The following is a 22957-nucleotide window of genomic DNA, read 5'->3' on the forward strand; positions in this document are numbered from 1 at the left end:
GCCGCCCTCTGTGAGAAGAATATCCCCGTCTTGCTAGTTATCTTGCTTTTATTTCTAGTGGTTGGAAGGCCTCCTGCTATTAGAGGAGCTAGGGAGGGAAATCCAAAAGGAATCCACCAGAGATGGGGTGGTGGAGGAACTTTCTAGAAGTGGAGATTGCAGAGAGCTGCAGCTTCTGGTCATGTGTGCAGAGGGACGTTGGTGACAGCGTCTTATTTGCCTCTGGACTGTGCTTGGTGCCGGCCCTGTTTCTGGAACCATCCGTGCATTAGAGGCCCCTCAGCACCCCTGGGTGGGCTTCCTGGGTTACAAGTGCAGACACTGGGTGGTGAGCAGTCGGTGACCGCCTAAAGCTCGCCCTTGAGTGGCCAAAAGAGCCCAAAGTGTGTTTCCATTCACTTTCTGGAAAATACGCAGGCAGCCTTTCTGTGCCGTTCAGCCTCACCAAAGAGCAGGGTGGGATTTGCCGCATGTCTTCCTCCCTCGGGAGACTTTGGGGGAGAGAAGTCTGTGTGCGCTGCCCCGTGGGGACCGTCTCCTCTACGTGCGTCCCAGGCCACGTGGAATCCAAGCAAGGGACAGACTGACCTGGCTTTCTTTTTTCCTCAGATATGAGATCCTGACACCAAATGCCATTCCCAAGGGCTTCATGGACGGGAAGCAGGCCTGCGTGCTCATGGTGAGTAGAGCTGCCGCCTGGGCCTCCCTGTGGGGGCGGGACCGCGGGCGGGGGGTGCCGTGTGCCCGGACAAGTGCCCTTTTCACCCGATGACGCCTGTGCTCTGTGGTCCTGCTCTTGCCCCGGTGCTGGTTCTGCCAGGTGCTCCGAGCAGCAGCCGTCTTGGCCCCGGGATGGTCAGGGATGGCGTGGGCGACACCTCTGTGGCCCTGGCAAGGCTTTGACGGGGGCAGGTCCCTTACTTCCTCTGGGGTGCGTTCTAGTGCTTTCTTGCTCAATCTTCCCTGGTCGTCACGCCATTGTGGTCGGCAGGGGGCGCTTCCCCGCCAGGGTAGCGGGCCCGGAGCACTGCCCCTGCCCTGGCCTGTGCAGCGCCCACTTCCGGACATTTCCTCTCGGCCCCTAGAGCAGAGCCTGATGTGCAGTGGGCTGCCTGCGCTCTGCTGGGATGGGATGAAGGACGGCCCGCGGCGACGGTGGCCCAGCCGGCCCCGATCCCGCCCTGCGGGTGTCCTGCTGTTCCTGACTGTCCAGGGTTAGCGGCCATTGCCTTCCGTTTCCTTTACTTGGCCCTCTTGCCAAAGAGGAGGGAGGACAGGCTGGGGGGTTGGAGGAAAGAGAAGAGGGAAGAAGGAATTCGACTCCTACCACGTGGAGGCTCTGCCTCGGCTGATAGGAGATGGGGTTGGAGGGTAGAGACCGCTCCTGCCCCGTACTCGCCAGCCCCAGCCCGTGGGACAGAAGGCGTGATTGGTAGAGGGTGTCTGGGCCACCCTTTCTCCTGGAGACTCTCTCAGTGGCTGTCCAGGGTAAGGGTGCCCCTCCTTCAGGCGCAGGGAGGGAAGATGCCCCACTCTGCCCTTCTCCTTCCAGGATGACCGGGGCTGTCTGGGCCCCGAGGCTCGCTCGGGCCCCGCTCCGCCCATTGCAGGCTCTGCCTTTTGAGAGCTAGTGCAGAACCCTTTTCTCCTGGGAAGACAGGCAGCCCCTTGCCAGTGGGTTAACGAGAGAGCCTGTGCTGTACCGAAACGGCTCAGTGATGGTGCTGGCCACTGAGGTCTGTCTGTACACAGTCCGTGTGGCCCCAGGCTAAGCCCTTGGCTCTCCCGTTCAGTTCTCACAGCTGTCCTGGGGAGGAGGCACTTTTATTGGCCTTATTTATTCACTGTTTAAAAAAAATTAATGCATGGGGCGCCTGGGTGGCTTAGTCGGCTGGGTGTCCGACTTTCGCTTAGGTCATGATCTCGCGGTTCGTGGGTTCGAGCCCCGCGTCGGGCTCTGTGCTGACTGCCGGCTCAGAGCCTGGAGCCTGTTTCAATCTGTGACTCCCTCTCTCTCTGACCCTCCCCTGCNAGAGCCTGGAGCCTGTTTCAATCTGTGACTCCCTCTCTCTCTGACCCTCCCCTGCTCACGCTGTCTCTGTCTCTCTCTCCTAGAAATAAATAAAAAAAAAAAAACATTAAAAAAAAATTAATGCATAATTCCCATTTTGTAGCTCAGGAAGCATGGGCTCCTAGAGGTTAAAGCCCCGGTCACCTAATTAGTGTTTGGTACTGGGCTTGGCTTGAACTGGAGCGTGTCCTGGTCCTGGGCAAGGACAGTGTTGAGGTTCAGCCACCTCTCTGAGGGTGGCGCGGCGGGGCATTGGTGGTCCATGATTGTACCGTGCGGAGGTGGGAGGTCGAAGGAGAGGAGATCTTTAGGCCCCTTTAATGTTGAGGTTCTATGTTTTCCTGCCATTTCCTGCGTTGCCGTGCCCTATGTGGGAAGCCACCTGTCCCTCCTCCCAGCGCCCTCCGAGCCTGCTCTCTCGGGCCCCGGGGGACAGGCTGCCCAGCGGAAAAGCAGCTGCTGGCAGACGGCCTCTCCGGGATGGCCCACTGGCTCCCGGCTTTGCTCCAAGGGTCCTGTGGTGGCACGTGGCGAATGGCCTGCTCTGCTCCCATCTAGATCAAAGCCTTGGAGCTGGACAGCAACCTTTACCGCATCGGCCAGAGCAAGGTCTTCTTCCGGGCGGGCGTGCTGGCCCACCTGGAGGAGGAGCGGGACCTCAAGATCACCGACGTCATCATCGGGTTCCAGGCCTGCTGCAGGGGCTACCTGGCCAGGAAGTGAGTCCTTAGAGGGCTGCCCTGTCCAGCCCGCCTGCTTCCTGCTGCACGGGGGACTGTCGGGAAGCGGCGGCCTGGGACGCCCTGACGCCCTTCGGGGATGCGGGTGACGCCCACCTGGAGTTCCCTGCTCCCCGCCTTCTGAGTTTATGTCTGAGGTTTACGGTGACTGGCTGGGAAGGGGGCAAATGTGCATGGATTTGCCTGCCCCGAACAGTCCTGTTCGCCAGTTCCTCGTGTGGGTGCAACTCCCGGAGCCTGCCTGTCCCTGGAGTCCCCTGTGCTCCCGGGGCCCAGAGACCATCCTTGAATTCAGAGTAGCTCCGTTGAGAGTCAGGCTCACCCGCTGCAGAACAGCGGGTGTGGACGCTGCACGTTAGTCTCCTGAGCTGTGTCCCTGCTGAGGGACATGTGACCCGTGAGCACTGGGGGACAGGACAGGGGTTCGTGGTACTGGACCCACGGGGACTTTGTTTATCCAAAAGCCCCCCCCCCCCCAGTCGACACCTTGAGCCCACCTGTGCAGGACACCAGCTGCTGACATTTTCCCAGCAATAAAGCCCCAGGAGGGTGGCAGGAGGGTGGGAGGCTGGAGTCAGTACATCTACTCAACGACCAGCCATCACACTCGACTCGGATCTAGTTAGCGCACGAGGGGCTTTCATCCCGCAAACCCGCTTTTCGCTCGGTGAAGGAGGGCGGTCCGGGCCCCTGTCTTCCTCCGCAGGGTCACCCACGGAACTCAGCCCCAAAGCCCGGCCTCTTCCCTACACTCCTGTGGGGGGGGTGTGTGTGCCAGGCGCTCCCTGACTGTGTCTCTCCACCCAGGGCCTTTGCCAAGCGGCAGCAGCAGCTGACGGCCATGAAGGTGCTGCAGAGGAACTGCGCCGCCTACCTGAAGCTGCGGAACTGGCAGTGGTGGCGGCTCTTCACCAAGGTGGGTTCTGGAAGGCGGCCTCGCCTCCTCACAGCCCAGCGGGTGCTCTGCCGGCCCTGCTGTGGTGGAGGGGACAGCGGCCTCTCGCGCTGGCCTCTGTGCGGGACCCATGGCCCCAGGGAGCTCCCTGCTCACACGAGCCTGAGGCAGTCCTGCCCTGCGGGGTCTAAAGCGAGTGAGCCATGTTGTGTCCGGTGCATGCGGCCCATCCTGCTGACCGAGCTCAGCGCAGCTCTCAGTGTGACGGCCCTGCGTGCTGGCCACACTGCCCCCCAAGCAGCCACAGGGCGGTGGGTCAGAATCTGCAGTCATTTAGCTGTTTTGTTTGTTTTTAATGCTTATTTATTTATTTTGGGGGGAGGGCGCAGCGAGGGGCAGAGAGGGAGAAAGAATCCCAAGCAGGCTTCGTGACGCGGGGCTCAGTCTCATGAACCTGACCCAAAGTCAAGGGTCTGAGGACGCTCACTCAACTCAGCCACCCAGGCGGCCCTCTGCTGCCTTTGTTTATAATAAACACTTTGTGGCAATTGCAAAAAGCTCAACTAATAAAAAGCATAAGGAAGAGAACAAAAGCTCACTGTAATCCCTTCAACCCCAAGCGAGCCTCAGGATCGACTAGATGTTCCAATATTTATTCGCACTATCTTTTCCCCCTTTAAATCTTCGTTCTGTAAACCGTATGCATTCTTTACCTAGCTGAGCTCTGACTTGTATAAACAGTCTTGCGTTTTGTGTTTTCCATTTAGAATTCCTTCACGAGAGTCGTTTTTTAAAAGTTAGCACGTTGCCCCCTGGAAACCTTGTGTATTTTATCTGACTACTTGTCTGCCGGTTCCTAGTTTCTCACTGTTGTAAATGGTGCCGTCCCGAACATCTTCACATCCATGGGGCCGTTCCCCCTGATGTGTAATAAGCGGGGCAGCGGCCTGCGGCACACAGCACCCAACTGGTCTCCAGAAAGCTCGTGTGTGTTTGCACCTCCTTCCCGCCACTCCCACCAGCTTGCATCGGCACCGGTGAGGGGAGGCCTCGTGTTCTGGCCCGGACAGACGTCCTCGGCTGAGCGCCTCTGCCTCCGTCTCCCCTTCTAGGTCAAGCCGCTGCTGCAGGTGAGCCGGCAGGAGGAGGAGATGATGGCCAAGGAGGAGGAGCTGGTGAAGGTCCGCGAGAAGCAGCTGGCGGCTGAGAACAGGCTCACGGAGATGGAGACGCTCCAGTCCCAGGTAGGTGTCTGCCGGCTTCGCCCGGGCGGTAGTTTGCGCCGCTGCTTCCAGTGCTGCCACCTGCTGGCCACCGGTAGGCGGGGCGTGTTTGGAGTTTAAGGAGATGTTAACGGTCGCTGGGAACGGCGATCTTCGCTCTGCAGCCCCCTTTCGGGGTTCTGTGGTGTAGGGAGGGCCCCCGGTGGGATGGGAGCGAGCCCCTGGCCCCCAGGGTTCGCAGGGGGCTCACGTGTTCCCCGTGCTCTCCGCAGCTCATGGCGGAGAAGTTGCAGCTGCAGGAGCAGCTGCAGGCGGAAACGGAACTGTGTGCCGAGGCTGAGGAGCTGCGGGCCCGCCTGACGGCCAAGAAGCAGGAGCTGGAGGAGATCTGCCACGACCTGGAGGCCAGGGTGGAGGAGGAGGAGGAGCGCTGCCAGCACCTGCAGGCCGAGAAGAAGAAGATGCAGCAGAACATCCAGGTGGAGGAGGGGGCCGGGCCAGGCGCCAGACGGGGGCGGCGGGGACGGGGCGCGGGGCGGCCGCTGAGAGCGCGTCTCCGGTGGGCGGCAGGCCCCGCCGTCCCCGGCCCTCGCTGCGCCCGGCGTGAGGAGCCGGGGCCTTGGGAGCGAGGGGTGCCGCGCCTGGAGCGGGCCGGGTCTGCGCCGCCTGCCGCCCCTCACGGCCTCCCCGGCTCCGCGGCAGGAGCTGGAGGAGCAGCTGGAGGAGGAGGAGAGCGCCCGGCAGAAGCTGCAGCTGGAGAAGGTGACCACCGAGGCCAAGCTGAAGAAGCTGGAGGAGGAGCAGATCATCATGGAGGACCAGAACTGCAAGCTGGCCAAGGTGAGGCCCGAGCGCTGGCGCGGGCGGCCCGCGGCGCTGCAGCGGCTGCTCGGTCAAGGTCGCGGCTGCCCTTCCGGGGCGCCCTGTTCCAAGGGATGTTTGTCACAGAGGAGTGGGGCCCCAGGGGAAGGTTTGGCCCCTGTTCTCAGTAAAGCTCTTCGCCGGCTCCCGAGACCTGCAGCCGAGCCGTCCGTGGGGTTTCGCGCATCAGTCACCGGTGGGCTTTGCGCACCTTGGTGGCTCAGTGTTGTGGCGCGGCTGCCCTCCCCCAGCCGTCTCCAGGGTGGTGGCGGTTTCTCTCGGAACCAAGTCGGGTCCCTGTCAGAGTCTGCCGGTGATCAGAGCCCAGAGGTGTGTCACAGGAGGGAGGACGGACGGGGTCAGAATGTCGTCCTCCGTCCGCAGGGCGTGGGCCGAGGGTGGACGGGGCAGGACGACTGCCTGCGGACTCTGTGACGCGAGACCGAGGCGCGTGCTGAGTGACGGCGCTGGCTGCGTGGTCACCTCTGTGGGGACCTCGCTGGCGTTAGGACCGCAGCGGTGGCCACGCAGCAGACAGCGAAGGACAGCAGCCGGGGCTGTCTGGGAGCGCAAGAAAGGGGGACTCACGGCCCACCCGGGGGATGGGTGTGGGGCACAGAGAGGGCGGCGCCATCGTGTCTGAACCCTCTTGCCCATGCTGGCTGCCACCTACACGCTGTGCTAACGGCATGACGTGGTTACGAGCCCCGAGGGGTGACACGGTCCAGGAAGTCCTTGGGCACCCATGTTTGTAGATCCTAAGGAAGCTTCTCCGCCTCTTTCAGGGGACTTGTGACCTTTCAAAATTATCCTTAGATCCAGGAACTCCTAGTGAATCAAATATTTAAGGCCCGGCTCTTCGTTCCATCTTAAATTTCCAGGCCAGTCATACTTTGAGGAGAGCTGAAGTGTTCTGTGCTCAACTAACTCTGACCCACCCTTGCCCCCGCAGGAGAAGAAGCTTCTGGAAGACAGAATAGCGGAGTTTACCACCAACCTCATGGAAGAGGAGGAGAAATCCAAGAGCCTTGCCAAACTCAAGAACAAACACGAGGCGATGATCACCGACCTGGAGGGTGAGAGGCAGTGGGTGGAAACGGACAGACCCAGGGACCATGAGGTCCCCCTCCAGGGCCGGCCTGGGCCTCCTGCTGGGCTGGCAGGCTCGCGGTCTGCCACCCCCAGCCACTGCTCTGTTCCTACGGGAGCCTGGGCCTCCGGTCATGGGCGGGGCCGGGGAGGGGTGTCCCCAGCGTGAAGAGCTCTAGAGAGAACGATCTGGCATCTGTCTGTTGTCATGCACCGTGAGCGGCTCAAGACTGATGTCTCAGGTTCCGGGTGTGACCCTAGCTGTGTCATCCTGTCGGCTTGAGTTCCTCTTCCCTCTAAGGGAGACACAGCAAAGAGGTACCCATGGGGACTAAACTAAATCACAGGCGCAGACATGCTGTGAGAGGCCGTTGCTTGACATGGGGCGGGGTGACAGTCGTGCCTTTGCTTCCCTGGGTCCCTGGAGGAGGACAGGGTAGAACACAGGTCTGTGTCTGTCTCAGGACTTGGCCCCCCTGCCCCTGGAGAGGCATGGATGGCAGAGGCCGAGGGGAGAAGGCACTGCTGGGCCAGGAACCCCAGCTCCCTTGGCAGAGACACGGGGCAGCCCAGCGTGTCCGGGGCACTTGTTGACGCCCCGTGGACATAGGGCCCAAACCCACCAGGCTGACCAGCAGGAGGGCTTTCCCACCCCCGCACCCCGCCCCCTCACGTTTGTATGGGGCAAGGCAAGTCAGACTGGCAAGGGGAAGTGGGGTGCTGACAGAGGTCTCACCCGGAACAGTCTGAAGCACTTAGCCATGCAGGTGTGGGAGGGCACGGCCCTAAGGCAGGCGCACACAGAGGGTCTGGTTAATTTGGTGAGAACAAAGATGTAGAGCAGCCTGAACGTGCACGTGTGCGTGCGCACACACAGGGCTGGTGGGAACGTAAACTGGTAGGCGGCCTTGATCCGTCTGGCATTGCCTGGTGAGGTTGAAGCTTCACGTGCCTATGAACATCCCTGCGGCTGGGGGTCCCAGGCAGGAGCCCCGAACACGCCCAGAACGCCCGTCCGCTGTAGGACACATTGATGAGCCTCAGTGTGTTCACACAATGGAACGTTCTGGTCCATGTGGATCAATACAGTGACGCTTCCCTTGCTAAATCTCAAGGTCATGATATTGAGTGACAAAGGCAAGTCGAGGAATAACAGTCGCTAACCCTTAGTGAGCACTGAGCCTGCATCCGGAGCTGCCTCACAGCCTAATGAGGCAGATTGTCTCGTTGTCCTTATTATTCAGATGACACACAGCAAGCTTGAGGGGTTACCCGAGTGACATCCTAGTGGAGACTGCAAAGCCAGACATTGGGCCGTGACCTCCCGTACACCCACTGCGTAAATTTCGTACAGGACATTCCCTTCTATGATTTAGGTTTATGAAAAGTTAAACGTATATTTTAGGGAGACGGATGTGGTACAGCTTTCAAAACAAGGGAGCTGTGAACACATTCTTCAGGGAGAGCAGGTCCCCAGTGGGGAGGTCAGCAGGGTCTGGGGGCGACCCTGGACTTGGCAGTTCACGGTGTCTTCACCCAGGGGTTGGGTATGAGTATCTGTATGTCATGATCCTTTAATGCTCACGTGTGGTACGGGATGGAAACTCGGTATTTTATATTTAAATGGAAAACAAAGACACAAAACTCGGGGTGTTGAGGGCTGTGGCGGGTCTCCCCACGCTTCCTCCCCAGAGCGCCTCCGGAGAGAGGAGAAGCAGCGGCAGGAGCTGGAGAAAACCCGCCGGAAGCTGGAGGGAGACTCCACCGACCTCAATGACCAGATCGCCGAGCTGCAGGCCCAGATCGCCGAGCTCAAGATGCAGCTGGCCAAGAAAGAGGAGGAGCTGCAGGCGGCGCTGGCCAGGTGAGGGCAGCGACCCCTCCCCCCGCCCCGCCTCCCGCCCCGCCACCTTGGAGCCATTGCACCATGAGATCTGTCCTGTCCACTAAAAGCGTGGGTGCGCCTCCTTCCAAAAGTCATCCGCTACATCACATCACCCCCCCACCAAAAGCTTTGTTTTAGAGTCACAACACAAGTGAGCAGAAGGTGCACAGAAATCCCATAGACCCCTGTCCCCCCTCTTCCCCCACAGCCTCCCCCACTGTCACATCCCAGCCCAGGGTGGCACATTTATTGCAATTCATGGGCCTGCACCGACATGTGATGGTCACTCCCGGATGATCTACGGCACCATCGTGTTTTTACTCAGTTGCTGTGATGACGGGCCGTTAACATTTTATTTCCTTTTTTGTTTTCATTTAATACTTAATTTTTTGTTTCTTTATTTATGTTTTGAGTTTCTGTTTGGAAAATGGAGTGATTCTTCTGTGAGGTTTTCTAGGTCTCAAAGTGGCTTTGCTCTTAAGCTTTCTGGAAGGTTCAGATGCTGTTGTTTGCGGAGAGGAGCACCTGAGAGCCATGGGTTGTGACTTCCAGCAGCGGCTTCCGCTGTTCCTCTGGAAGTCTCTTCGCAGGCTCTGCTCCCCGAGGCAGAAAGGACACCCCCCCCCCCCACCTCCTGATGGCCGTGGTTTCTTTGGCAGAGTGGAGGAGGAAGCCACCCAGAAGAACATGGCCCTAAAGAAGATTCGGGAGCTGGAATCTCAGATTTCCGAACTCCAGGAGGACCTGGAGTCTGAGCGAGCTTCTAGGAATAAAGCGGAGAAGCAGAAGCGGGACCTCGGGGAGGAGCTGGAGGCCCTGAAAACGGAGCTGGAGGACACTCTGGACTCGACGGCTGCCCAGCAGGAGCTCAGGTGTGCCGCACGGCCCGGGGGCCAAGTCACTGGGGACGGGGGCGCGTGGCAGGGAGAGGGAGGCCGGGGAAGGCGGCCCCTGGGCAGCAAGGCTGCGGCGGCCGCTGCCCCCTTGCCCGCCTGTCTGCAACCAGGGAAGAATGCCCAGCCCCGGCCTCCGTCCTGAGTGTGCTTCTCTCCAGGTCCAAACGCGAACAGGAAGTGAACATCCTGAAGAAGACCCTCGAGGAGGAGGCCAAGACCCACGAGGCGCAGATCCAGGAGATGAGGCAGAAGCACTCACAGGCCGTGGAGGAGCTGGCGGAGCAGCTAGAGCAGACGAAGCGGGTGCGTGGGTCTCCCCGGGGCTAGCTCCGCGACCCAGGGCGGTGCAAGGCTGCTGGCGGAGGACAATCCGCGACCAAGGGCGGTGCCGGGCTGCTGGCAGGGGCCAATCCGCGACCGAGGGCGGTGCCGGGCTGCTGGCGGGGGCCAATCCGCGACCGAGGGCGGTGCCGGGCTGCTGGCAGGGGCCAATCCGTGGCTGAGGGCGGCGCTGGGCTGCTGGTCGGGAAGGCCCCCTGGAGACCTGCTGCCCTTTGGAGAAGGTCGGGAAGGCCCCCTGGAGACCTGCTGCCCTTTGGGCCAGGCCTGCAGAACAGAGTCTCAGTGACTCGGTTTCCCCATGTGTAGAGGAGGCTAACGAAAGGTCAGTTTCATGCAAATACATGATTGGTGGAGTGATGACAGTACATATGAACAGTAAGGGCTTAGTAAGTTGTTCAAGAGTTATCATCCTTAGTATTTTGCTCAGGACCCCACCAGGCCAGAAAGCCTCAAGGGATTGGAGCATCCTGGTGCTGAGTGTCAGAGGGCCTTAGGGTTTTCCGTGGAGCACCCTCACTGGTCAGCTGGATCTTGGTGGGAGGCCCTGGGCTTCTCACCCAGCTGGTCCTGGGCAGGCGGCTGCATCAGGCAGTTCCTCTAGACACCTGCGTGCTATGGCTCCCTGCTCCAAGCCACTCTTGACGGCAGCCCGAAAATATTCTGAGGCCTGCGGGTTGTTCTCAGAAGCACGCCTTGTCCACCTGCATCTCTTCTGGGGAGCCTTTCCTTGCCCTTCAGCTTTTCTCACCTGACACGCCTTCAGGGTCATACAGCTCCCCTCGAACTTGTCTGTAACCCTGCGACCAGGTCAGTGCAGAGTAGGATGGGCATGTGCAGTTGAGTCTGTAAATGCCAGCTTTATATCTTTTAGAAGATTGATTCATTATTACCTGGAAGGTCAAATTTCAAAGAGGCTTTACTGGAAGCCTGACCCTGACTCTGAGCAGTTATAATTTCCCTCCTATTACAATAATGTCGCCAAAGTTGTAGTATATGAGCCGTGAAAACACCTCACACTTGAACGTGTCCTCTGCCCGGTGAGGGAGGCTGTGCCGGGATTGTTTCAGAGGGGAGACCACACGCCGAACACCCCGTCCAGCTGAGCGATGAGGATGGACCGGGCCGGCCTTCCGGGCCCACGGCTCTTGGCCCGCACGCCATCCCCTGAACTTGCCCAACGCCATCTGCACTGCAGAGGCAGCAGATTCTGCCTCTGGACTTGGCGGTTCCCCCAGCACCGTGAGGAAGACCAGCCTCGTGCCAGGGCACAGATGCCCTTTTGCACATCTTTGCCTCTGTCCCCACCAGGTGAAAGCCAACCTAGAGAAGGCGAAGCAGACCCTGGAGAATGAGCGAGGGGAGCTGGCCAACGAGGTGAAGGTCCTGCTGCAGGGCAAAGGGGACTCGGAGCATAAGCGGAAGAAGGCAGAGGCCCAGCTACAGGAGCTGCAGGTGAAGTTCAACGAGGGAGAGCGCGTGCGCACCGAGCTGGCCGACAAGGTCACCAAGCTGCAGGTAAGGCCTCCGCTGGGACCCGGGCCTGGGCAGGGGTGCGAGAGAGCGACTCGCCTCCACGTTGGCCTGAGAGCCGAGGTGGGGCCAGAGCAGTCATGGTCCCTGTCTCTTGTCTCTCCCGTCCCCGTGCAGGTTGAGCTGGACAACGTGACAGGTCTCCTCACCCAGTCTGACAGCAAGTCCAGCAAACTCACCAAGGACTTCTCTGCTCTGGAGTCACAGCTGCAGGACACCCAGGTAAGGATGACCTGTCCTCCCTCGTGTGCACGGGGTCTGTGGGTCCAGCTGTCCCCCGAATCAGAGGGACCGGTTCCTCCACCCGGTCAATGGTGTGGGGCCCAGGAGGCTCTGACCCGGCGCCCCCTGAGCCCCTCCCCCGCTCGTCCTCGGTGTAGGAGCTGCTGCAAGAAGAGAACCGGCAGAAGCTGGGCCTGAGCACCAAGCTGAAGCAGATGGAGGATGAGAAGAACTCCTTCAAGGAGCAGCTGGAAGAGGAGGAGGAGGCCAAGCACAACCTGGAGAAGCAGATCGCCACCCTCCACGCTCAGGTTCAGTGCCAGCTCCCCCTCCATGCCCCGGGCCTCCCGGATGACCCAGGGACACTGGCCGGAGCCTGCGGGCTGGGGGGTTTCTGGTGGCCTGCACGTTGGACACCCAGACTGGTCCTGAGCCAGGCGCCCTCCCCAGCCGCCCTCCCCAGCCGGAGCTCTTAGCCAGCGTGCCCAGGCACAATTCAGGGATCCGTGAACTTGGGTGGAGGAGACATCACCTCTCTCTTCCCACCAATCTGACGTTTAGCGTTTTCTTCCATTACAAATATGGGCAGTAAGCCATGCCCACGCCAGTGCTGGGGTTCGCTGGAAACTGTCCGTCACCCTGCTGGAGCTGAGCCAGGGCTTTGGGGACACCCTGCTGCTCCCGCCACTTCAGGAGCTGGTGTTTGATGTGCTGCCTGAGCAGCACAGCGGTTACTATATCACGGCTTAAAAAAGCACCCAGCGACTGCATTTTTCTGTATGGGTTTACTCGGTGACCCTGTATATTTTATGCATATACAAGCATCGTTATGAGAAGGACGCCATAGTCTTTTTCTGGACTATCAAAGGGTCCACAACCAGAGCTAGATCAAGAGCCCCGTTCTACATCCCGTTTTGGGACATTCCCGTGCCAGGCCAGAAGAGCAGCCCGGGGTGTGCCCGGAGCCTGTGTTACAGCCTGGGCGGGAGTAGCCGGCGTGTGCGCGCGGCGGCAGCTGTGTCTCCGGGTGCAGGGAGGGGCGGGATGGGTGTCTGCGGCACTCTGCCTCCAGCAGACTGTGTCCGTGGGGAGAAGCCGATGGCGGAGCCACCCCTCTGGGCCCGTCTCTGTAACGTAAGAGGCTTGATGAAAGTCACGACTGGGAGGCCTCCCCTTGGCCTGCACACTCTAGGCAGAGGCCCTGTGCGGAAACCCTGTTTCTCTCGCCGCGGTGGAAGGGGGCGTCCCCGTGATGGGGCCTCTGTTCCAGAGGTAGCGGGCAGGCCGCTGTCCCGGGCACGGGGCGCTCTCCCTAACTCCACGCTCCTGTCCAGGTGACGGACATGAAGAAGAAGATGGAGGATGGCGTGGGGTGCCTGGAGATCGCGGAGGAGGCCAAGAGGAAACTCCAGAAGGACCTGGAGGGGCTGGGCCAGCGCTACGAGGAGAAGGCGGCCGCCTATGACAAGCTGGAGAAGACGAAGACGCGGCTGCAGCAAGAGCTGGATGACCTGCTCGTGGACCTGGACCACCAGCGCCAGGCCGCCTCCAACCTGGAGAAGAAGCAGAAGAAGTTTGACCAGGTGCGAGCCGCCCGGCGCCCCTAGCTCCTCGTGTGGGAGGGGCTCTGGGGTTCCCCTCGGGGCAGGGCGTCTCTCCCTCTTTCCAGTTTCCTACGTCTTTCAAAATGCCTATAATGAACCAGTTTTACTATTAGTTGGGATGTTTTCCCTTTTTAAGTAATCTCTGCCCCCAAAGTGGGGCTCGAACTCACGAACCTGAGATCGAGAGTCGCATATCCGACCAACGGAGCCAGCCAGGCACCCCTATTACTTAGGATTCTTAGTTACATGTCATACCTCTGTCTCCTTCCAAAAGCCCTGGGGCAGCTTACAGAGACACAGACAGTGAGATAGCATAGAAAAACAGTAAGTTGGGTCAGCACACTGGCTGGGTGCAGCCCTGCGCCCGTTGCTGTGGGCAGCGGTGCGTGTTTTAGATTCTGCACGCTCCTTCCCGACCCGGTGTCTCCGGCTGCTTTCAGGGTTTCAGAGCAGAGCCCTGCAGAGTGTCAAGCATTCACTGTCTGGCCCTTTAAGAAGTGGGTCGGGAACAAAGAGGTGTTGGGGCAGAGGGAACAGGCAGGTGGGGAAATAAGGTCTGGCCATGGGGCTCACGTGGAAAGTGGACACGGGGAACTTGAACTTACACAGGCATCCTTCACGAGGGCCACAGTGGGATCTGGGACTCTCAGCAGCCAGCCCCTCAGCCTTTTTAGGGGAAACACTGACCAGTTGTTTAGGAAAGCAGAGCCTTTCCTGGTTCTCAGCGGAGAAGGTGTCATGTGGGTCCTCACGGAAGGGGCACCATGCGACCTGCAGAGCCACGATCAGTAAATGGTAAAGGCTACAAACAGACATCAGAGCACGTTGGTAGAGGCGATCTCTGCCCACCTCTGGTTATGAGGACACACCGGATGGCACGTGCCACACTTGGAGGTGGCTAGGCACCCCAGGTGGTGGCCTGTGCCTGCGTTTCATGGTCCCATCCCCTTGGACCAGCACCCGGGGCCCTCGTTTCCCGAGGAGTTCAGTTCCAGGTGCTTTGCCGGCTCACGGAGTCAGCAGGCTCACGGTGACCCCCTCTCCTCCAGCTGCTGGCCGAGGAGAAGACCATCTCTGCCAAGTACGCGGAGGAGCGCGACCGGGCCGAGGCGGAGGCCCGGGAGAAGGAGACCAAGGCGCTGTCGCTGGCCCGGGCCCTGGAGGAGGCCATGGAGCAGAAGGCAGAGCTGGAGCGGCTCAACAAGCAGTTCCGCACGGAGATGGAGGACCTCATGAGCTCCAAGGACGACGTTGGCAAGAGCGTGAGTACCGAATGGGCGGCCAGCTGTCAGGAGGTCCCGAGCGGGGCCGTCACAGGGAGGAGGGGCTGAGCGGACACCGAGGCCGGGGGACCTCGCCCCTGCACTTCTGACGTGGTTCCCTTGGGGGGCAGGTGCACGAGCTGGAGAAGTCCAAGAGGGCCCTGGAGCAGCAGGTGGAGGAGATGAAGACGCAGCTCGAGGAGCTGGAGGACGAGCTCCAGGCCACCGAGGACGCCAAGCTGCGGCTCGAGGTCAACCTGCAGGCCATGAAGGCCCAGTTCGAGCGGGACCTGCAGGGTCGCGACGAGCAGAGCGAGGAGAAGAAGAAGCAGCTGGTCAGACAGGTGCGGACGGCCCTCCCACTGCCCTTCCTCCGGGGCAGGTGTGGGTGCATCCCTGGACACAGGTGGGCCGGGACCCCCCCTTCCCCCCAGTTTCGGCCCAGCCTCCTTTCTCCTTCCTCTCCCTGGGTTGTGTTGGGCTCCTTGTCCACCCCTCCTGTGTCCTTACGTCCCGTCCTCTGTCACCGGGGTCAGGGACCCTCTCTTTTGTGGTCAGTAATCTTCCTTGGCCCCTGGAGGCCCCGAGGAGCAGCAGGGCCTGGGGGTGGGTGCAGCCGCCCGAGCCGTCCCCCTGTCCCCCAGGTGCGGGAGATGGAGGCGGAGCTGGAGGACGAGAAGAAGCAGCGCTCAATGGCGGTGGCCGCGCGGAAGAAGCTGGAGATGGACCTGAAGGACCTGGAGGCCCACATCGACTCAGCCAACAAGAGCCGCGACGAAGCCATCAAGCAGCTGCGGAAGCTGCAGGTGAGGGGGGCGGGCCACGCTCGCACAGCTACACCTGCAAGTCTGGCCTCACGGGGGGCCGGGACACTAGTGGGGTGCGGGTGAATGCTCAGAGGCATCACCTTCCCCCTCTCCGAGGAGAACTTGGGTGCCCTCAGCCCCATCTCACAGGTGGGGACTCAGAGGCCCAGGGGTTAAGCAGTAGCAAAGCAGCAGCTAACTTATGTTAAGATCGTGCACTTTGCATACATTCGGCAAAGAAACAGACCCACGTAAACCCGGAAACGCAGTTATGCTAGGAAAGTAGTCACCTGGTGGCACATTTCCAGAGGACACCAGATCTGGCCCATAAACCCACCCGATCCAGCCTTAGTGGACGGTGATGGAAGGTTCTGAGCAGAGCGCAAAACCCCACGTGCAGCACAGAACACAGACTTGGGAAATTCTCACCAATAATTATAGTTCGCAAATTTTGTTTACTTCCCTATTTTTAAGTTTTATTTTATTTAAAAAATCTTTGTTAACGTTTATTTATTTATTTTTGAGAGAGAGATAGAGATAGAGCACAAGTGGGGAGGGGCAGAGGGAGGAAGACACAGAACCCGAGCTGTGAGCACAGAGCCTGACGCGGGGCTCTAACTCACCGACCGTGAGATCATGACCTGAGCCGAAGTCGGACACTCAACCGACTGAACCACCCAGGCACCCTTTTGTTTTATTTTTATAATACGTTCAGCGTACTTCACGTATAGTGTTATATTAGTTTCAGGTATATGATAGAGTGATTCAGCACCCGTATATTACTCAGTGCTTATCAAGGTAACTGTTAAAGATAATAAATTGTAGGAAAAAAAAAACAGCCCCGAGAAGCCGCTTCACACACAGAAAACCAGCAAGAGACAAAACAAATTCAGTGTTGGTGAGCGAGGTTGCAGGACCAGATGCTCTCGTTGCTGGTGGTGGTTTTACCTGGTACCATCCGGCCTGGGGAGTCCCACTTCAGGATTTATCTGCAGAAAGGGGAACAACAAAAACAAAAACCCTACGGCGCGCCTGGGAGGCTTAGTCGGTTAAGCTTCCGACTTTCGCTTAGGTCATGATCTCGCGGTTCGTGGGTTCGAGCCCCGCGTCGGGCTCTGTGCTGACTGCCAGCTCAGAGCCTGGAGCCTGTTTCGGTCTGTGACTCCCTCTCTCTCTCTGACCCTCCCCTGCTCACGCTGTCTCTCTCTCTCCTAGAAATAAACAAAACATTTAAAAAAAACAAAAACAAAAACCCTACTTGACCAAGATCTTTAGAGTTAAATCATAGGAGAAGAACAAAAGAAGTGGATTTCTACCTCTGGTCGGGGTTGACTGGCGGGTGGGCGTTGACCTAGAGCAGTGGGTAACATGGGGAACCGCTCCAGAGCGCTGGACTCGGTCAACAGGAAGTTATGGAAGGTGAAATTCAAATAGCTCGAACTACCGTGTAACCAGTGAGCATCACTGCCGAAGCTACGCTCTGTAATCTCAGTGGTCACAAAGGTGTCAAAAGGACACAGGGTAGAACACATTTGTTCTTAATTATCTTGCCCTTTCACTGCTGAGTTGGTTGCATAGGGCATCTGGCTGAAACCCAGCCTCCAGTGCCTGGGGGGTGGGGGGAGGGTCCGTGCGAGGGGTGGAGGCCATGGCGGTGGTGCCAAGCCTCTCCTGCCCGCCCCAGGCCCAGATGAAGGACTATGTGCGGGAGCTGGAAGACACGCGCGCCTCCCGAGAGGAGATCCTGGCGCAGGCCAAGGAGAACGAGAAGAAGCTGAAGAGCATGGAGGCGGAGATGATCCAGCTGCAGGAGGTGGGCGGGGCCCGAGCAGGGCTTCAGCACTGAGGGGGCGGAGTCTGCTCAGCACTGGGGGGCGGAGCCAGCTGAGCTCTGGGGGGGGCGGGGTGTGCTGCCTTTGGCCGGCAGGGGGCAGTGGAGGGCCTCCCTCCACCCACCCACCCAGCCAGCCTGGGCCACCCGGAGCTGCTGGCAAGCAACTAGCCCAACTCCAGCCATGGGGTGGGGATGGGGGTGGGGGTGGCTCTCGCTTTATGAAAGAATTCCCCTCGGGGTTTCATTAAGTAGCAAGGCTCCCTGCTGTGATTAAAACGTGTGTGTGAATTAAATTAGTCACCATTTGGGGCCGGCTCCCTTGCATGAAATGAAGCTTAGAGGTAATCATCGCCTCCTGCTGGGAGTTGGCGCCTGGCAAGGAGGGTCCTTCTCCAATACTCATGCAGTGCGTGTGCCCCCTCAACCCCTGCCCTGTCCGTCACACCTGAGGGGCCTATTGCGAAAGCCTTCCCTCGGCCCTAGGCAGTCTCCGGTAGCATGAGCTGGCTGGTACCCGGTGCCCCTTCTTGGGCCTGGGGTCGTCCTCCCTCTGAGGTCGCGTGTGGGTTTCTGGTGAGGCTTTCAGAGCCCCCAGCTCACCTGGCGTTCGGAGCTCATGCTCTCACCCTAATCACATCCCTGCCGTAGCCCCCCAACTTCTGTTCTCCCCAGAACACAGAGAGACCAGCCATATCGCAGGACAGTTTTCCACTTCCATCCCCAGCATATGGTTCGGTTCCTAACACTTAAATATAGGGGCTTTGCAAACATGTGGTGCCTAAGCAATGGTCTCAGAGGAAGGAATTAGCCCTTTGAGCCAGAGGCGCTCATGAAGAAGGGCTTCCTGGAGGAGGCAGGCCTGGGAGGGGGTCCAGAGGAAGGGCCAGGGATTCCAGGAGCGCAGCGCTTGCAGAGCACCAGGAATGGGAGAGGGGGCTCGCGGGGCTTTGGGCTGTCCCAGGAGGTCACGACTGGGTTCCCGTGGCAGGAACTGGCAGCCGCCGAGCGTGCCAAGCGCCAGGCCCAGCAGGAGCGGGACGAGCTGGCGGACGAGATCGCCAACAGCAGCGGCAAAGGGTGAGCCGTGGCGAGGCGTGTCCGGCAGAGGGCGGGGGTGCCCTTCCTCTGGGACAGGCCCCTTCTCACGTCTCCCTGCCCTCACCCAGGGCCCTGGCCTTGGAGGAGAAGCGGCGCCTGGAGGCCCGCATCGCCCAGCTGGAGGAGGAGCTGGAGGAGGAGCAGGGCAACACAGAGCTGGTGAACGACCGGCTCAAGAAGGCGAACCTGCAGGTGGGCGGGGCTGGGGCTGCCCGGGGAGCTCCTTCCATCCGAGGCTCCACTGCTCCCAGACTCTTCCCAGATGGAAGCTGGCTTCCGCGGAGCACCCATGGTGCTTAGGGGAGTGCGCCCGGGACCCTGGCTCTGGGGGAGGTCCCCCTTCCTTGGAGGACCCAGACCTCCGGGCCCCAGGGCCTGGTGTTATCAGGGCCACGCAGGACCCAGTGGCCCCACGTGTGCGCCAGCCAGAGCCCCCAGCCTTCCTCAGGTCACTGGCCCTCCTTCCCACAGATCGACCAGATCAACACCGACCTGAACCTGGAGCGCAGCCACGCCCAGAAAAACGAGAACGCGCGGCAGCAGCTGGAGCGCCAGAACAAGGAGCTCAAGGTCAAGTTGCAGGAGATGGAGGGAACCGTCAAGTCCAAATACAAAGCTTCTATCACCGCTCTCGAGGCCAAGATCGCGCAGCTGGAGGAGCAGCTGGACAACGAGACCAAGTAGGTTCCCCCGCTTGTCACCTGCAACGACTCCCAGGCCCCACTGGAGCCTCACGGGGCCTGAGTAGGAGCCCAAAGGCCGCCTCCACAGCTGGGGGCAGGGGCTTGACCACGGTCTCTGGGGGCCGAATCAGACAGAAGTGGGGGTGCCTGTGAGCTCAGCAAGAAAGGCTTCTTTGGAGCTACTAGGGGGGCCCACATCTCAATTCCCTTTTTCTGGCTACACATATGCCCTTTGAGCTATGTCCCCTCCCTCCCTGAGCCTGTTTCCTCGGCCGTGAAGCAGGGTTGGTTGTAGCGCCTCCCACAGGGGACCCAGGTCATTGTGGGTGTTCGGTGGGATGGCCTCCCTGTGGGGGAAGTGCCTGCGAGGCCCTGGAACAGGCCGCCCAGCTGGTGGCGTGCAGCCGGAGCCTCTAAGGGGGGTAGTGTCCCTTAGCCACCCTGTCTATGCCTTGCAGGGAGCGCCAGGCGGCCTGCAAGCAAGTGCGTCGGGCCGAGAAGAAGCTCAAGGACGTGTTGCTGCAGGTGGATGACGAGCGGAGGAACGCCGAGCAGTTTAAGGACCAGGTGCGTTTGCACGCGGGGCCGCCCCACCGGCGGCTGGCGAGGGGTCCCCCAGGCCCCCCGCGCCAGAGCCCCTAACCAGGGCCACCGGCCACATGTCTCCGCAGGCCGACAAGGCGTCCACCCGCCTGAAGCAGCTCAAGCGGCAGCTGGAGGAGGCTGAGGAGGAGGCCCAGCGGGCCAACGCCTCCCGCCGGAAGCTGCAGCGCGAGCTAGAGGACGCCACCGAGACGGCCGACGCCATGAACCGCGAGGTCAGCTCCCTCAAGAACAAGCTCAGGTGAGTCCCGCCGCCCCGCCGCCGGCCTCTCTACTCCCGAAGGTGACGCGCTCCAAAGAGCGCATTTCAGGAGATTCGGTCCCGCTCGTCAACCAGACAGACGTCAGCGGACAAGGAGCTCAGTGCTGACCGAGGCTCTCGCCCCCTGCCGGTGCCCGGCCTTTTGAATAAACCATGAACTCTGGGTAATTCGCTCCTGTCTCAGCTGAAAAACCTGTTCGAGTAGCCGCTCTAAACCTGACCAGAACGTTCCATGCTGCATTATTTGCTTTAGAAGTTGGTGGAAGTGACCGGGCTGGTCCCCGGCACGTGCTAGGTGCCTCGTAAACGTTCGCTGAGCGAGTGCCCTTTTCACAGAGGGCTGCCTTGTGTTTCTCCGGGAGCGTTTTTTCTGCTCAAGAACGATCGGGTGGTGGGAGGCAGAAGGTCTCTTTCTCCAGCGTTCTCACTCTTTATCCCCTTTTTTCTTTTTCTTTTTTTTAATGTTTGTTTTTGAGAGAGAGAAACCGAGAGCAAACAAGGAAAGGGCAGAATCCGAAGCAGGTTTCAGGCTCTGAGCTGTCAGCACAGAACCCTTTGTGGGGCCTGAACTCTCGAGCCGTGAGACCAGGACCTGAGTCAAAGTCAGCTGCTCAGTGGACTGAGTCCGCAGGAGCCCCTCTTGCTTTAACGCTTAAAGGAGCTAGGGAGTGGTTGAGCTTCTGACTTTGCCTGGCGCCTGCTTTGGGTTCTGTGTCTGCCTCTCTCTCTCTCAACCCTTTCCTTGTTTGCTCTGTTTTTCTCTCTCAAAAATAAACATTAAGAAAAAAAAAAAACACCAGAGCAGCTGTTCTGGTCGGTACTTGATATTTTCTCACCCATGACCGGAAGGGAGTGTTGGTGTCTGTGTGCCACGTGGAGTTATTCTGTGTCTCTTGGCTTCCCTGTTTTGTACAACCTTTGAGCCCAGGGTGGCGTTTTGCAGAGGGCGACTCTCTGTTCCGGGCCTTCTTCCCTCTCAGCGCCAACATGGTGATGTTTTTTTTCACCAGTGTCTTGGGCTAAGGCGGGAGGCTGTATTCCCGAGGCTCCGTGTCGCTTCTCCCCGTGGGATGTTAGGGCCTAGTGTCCCTCTAAGGATTGCTTTGAAACGTGTGAGCTGACCTCGGCCACCCTGGCCGGCCCTGCTGACCCTGTGCCTCTGTCCCCAGGCGAGGGGACCTGCCGTTTGTCGTGCCCCGCCGGATGGCCCGGAAAGGTGCTGGCGACTGCTCGGATGAGGAGGTGGACGGCAAAGCCGACGGGGCTGAAGCCAAGGCTGCCGAGTAACCCCTCCTCCTGCTGCCCGAGACGGACGGACCGGCCGACAGACGACTCCCATCCCCTTCCCAGCCCCGCAGCACCCCCTCCACCTTCTTGGGACTGCTGTGACCGCGGCCTCCTCACCCGATCCCCTCAGGCCAGGGGACCTCAGGCCTGCCCCCCCGCCCACCCCCCAGGCCTTTTTGAGGGCGTTTGGCTTCTTCTGCTGCAGCCCCCCCACCCCCCGCTCCCCTCCCACCCCCCAGAACCTGATACCAAAGAGTCAGCGTCTTGGGCCCCCGGCCTAGGAACAGAGCACCCAGCAGGCTCTTTGGCCCCCCCCTTGCCAAAAAGCACCAGATGGCGAGGCAAGGCGGGCAGGCCACCGGGAATGGGCAGAGTTTTCTACGAATCTATTTTTCTTCAGACTAGGACATTTTGATAGCCCGACCCCCCAGCAGAGTTGTCACCTTCCCCGCCCCCGTCCCCAGCTCCCCCTCCTTCTCTGCTGTTGGCAATCACACACGGTGACCTCACACCCTCCGCCCCATCGGCCCTCCACTCGCCTGGGCCCTGGGTGATGGGGCAGGAGCAGGCCCAGGGATGCCACCCCTGTGCAGGGCACAGAATGCGAGGGGGACGGGGAAGGAGGCCCGTTCCTCCCCACCCCCTCTGGGCAGTGCCACTGTCCTCTCCTGATTCTACAGCGTCTCAAGTGCAATGACGGCCCCCCCCTCCCTCCTTTGCTGAGGGCAGCCTGCCCCCCTCTCGCGCCCCCCCCCCCCCAAGCGAGGCTGTTGGGCCGCGCAGACCGGGCCTAGGGGCCAAGCTGGAAAGGCCAGCGCGTGGCTTCTCCCAACATTCTTGGGGACCAAATATATTTAATGGTTAAGGGACTTGTCCCTAGTCTGACAGCCAGAGCATTGCGAAGGGCCAGTGGCCCTCCGGCGATCTTGCACCTACTCTAGGACTGGGGCCCGAGGGTAGATTTTCTGCAGCGGTGACTCCGTACAGTTTGGACATCTGCCATCCGCACCGATGTTTTTGAAAGGAAAAAAAACACCAGTTTTCTTTTTTTTCCCCTTCTTATAATGATAACAATCCCAGGTCTTTATCACTGCCTCTCCTTTGGAGCCACATTTAGAAGAGAGTAGTTTGTCCTGCGCTGGTCTACACTGGCTGCTGAATTAATTCACCTGTGTTCCTGTTTTGTATATGCTGCATTTAGACTTCCTTATGGCAAAGAAGGCATTTTTTTTTTTTTTTAAAGAAACAGACTCAACAAATCATGAAGATACACGAAAGCTAAGTATGCCTAAAATGCTCTGACTTCAGGTCCCAGTTGCTGTCACAAAGGAGTGAACGGAGCTCCCAGCCCCACCCCTTTTTTATATAATAAAAGTGCCTTAGCATGTGTTACCGTTGTCACCACTACAGTTAGCTGGGTCACAGATGTTTTCCACTGAGCGTCACAATAAAGAGTACCATGTGCTACGAGCCACGTGTCTGCCGGCGTCTGTCTGCCACAGCGGGTGGCTTGGAAGGAACTGTGCTTCCCTTCCACAGCGGGCACCTACTTGGGGCATCTTCTAGAGGCTTCTGGTAGCTCAGCCTGACGGAGGCCCAGGCTTGGGTGAGGGGTGGTGGTCGTGCGAGAGAGGGGAGATAGAGAGGCAGGCAGGGCCGGCGGCAGGGATGCTAACGGACTCCTAGAAGCCTCAGTCCACTTCCGTTAATGAGTACCCTCTGTGTGCCCGACTGGGGACAGGGACACAGAGCCGGGTGCTAACT

General features: G+C 59.7%; 1 protein-coding gene across 1 annotated transcript in view; it reads left to right on the forward strand.

The window, feature by feature from the left end:
- Positions 1-22663, forward strand: part of MYH9 (myosin heavy chain 9) — a 92504-nt gene extending 69841 nt beyond the window's left edge. Inside the window, exons 18-41 of the mRNA XM_039246115.1 lie at positions 610-679; positions 2630-2790; positions 3619-3727; positions 4819-4950; positions 5202-5408; positions 5632-5769; positions 6743-6866; positions 8572-8743; positions 9424-9636; positions 9819-9963; positions 11311-11517; positions 11650-11754; positions 11913-12065; positions 13089-13337; positions 14408-14620; positions 14752-14964; positions 15265-15426; positions 17111-17239; positions 18249-18337; positions 18427-18550; positions 18830-19038; positions 19500-19608; positions 19713-19885; positions 21076-22663. Coding sequence (XP_039102046.1) covers positions 610-679; positions 2630-2790; positions 3619-3727; positions 4819-4950; positions 5202-5408; positions 5632-5769; positions 6743-6866; positions 8572-8743; positions 9424-9636; positions 9819-9963; positions 11311-11517; positions 11650-11754; positions 11913-12065; positions 13089-13337; positions 14408-14620; positions 14752-14964; positions 15265-15426; positions 17111-17239; positions 18249-18337; positions 18427-18550; positions 18830-19038; positions 19500-19608; positions 19713-19885; positions 21076-21193 — 3724 coding nt within the window. The 3' untranslated portion in view covers positions 21194-22663. The remainder of the gene's footprint in view (positions 1-609; positions 680-2629; positions 2791-3618; positions 3728-4818; positions 4951-5201; positions 5409-5631; positions 5770-6742; positions 6867-8571; positions 8744-9423; positions 9637-9818; positions 9964-11310; positions 11518-11649; positions 11755-11912; positions 12066-13088; positions 13338-14407; positions 14621-14751; positions 14965-15264; positions 15427-17110; positions 17240-18248; positions 18338-18426; positions 18551-18829; positions 19039-19499; positions 19609-19712; positions 19886-21075) is intronic.
- The last annotated feature ends 294 nt before the right edge of the window (positions 22664-22957 follow it).

This window comes from Hyaena hyaena, unplaced genomic scaffold (assembly GCF_003009895.1).
Source record: "Hyaena hyaena isolate Hyena2069 unplaced genomic scaffold, ASM300989v1 scaffold_280, whole genome shotgun sequence".
Classification (NCBI taxonomy): Eukaryota; Metazoa; Chordata; class Mammalia; order Carnivora; family Hyaenidae; genus Hyaena; species Hyaena hyaena.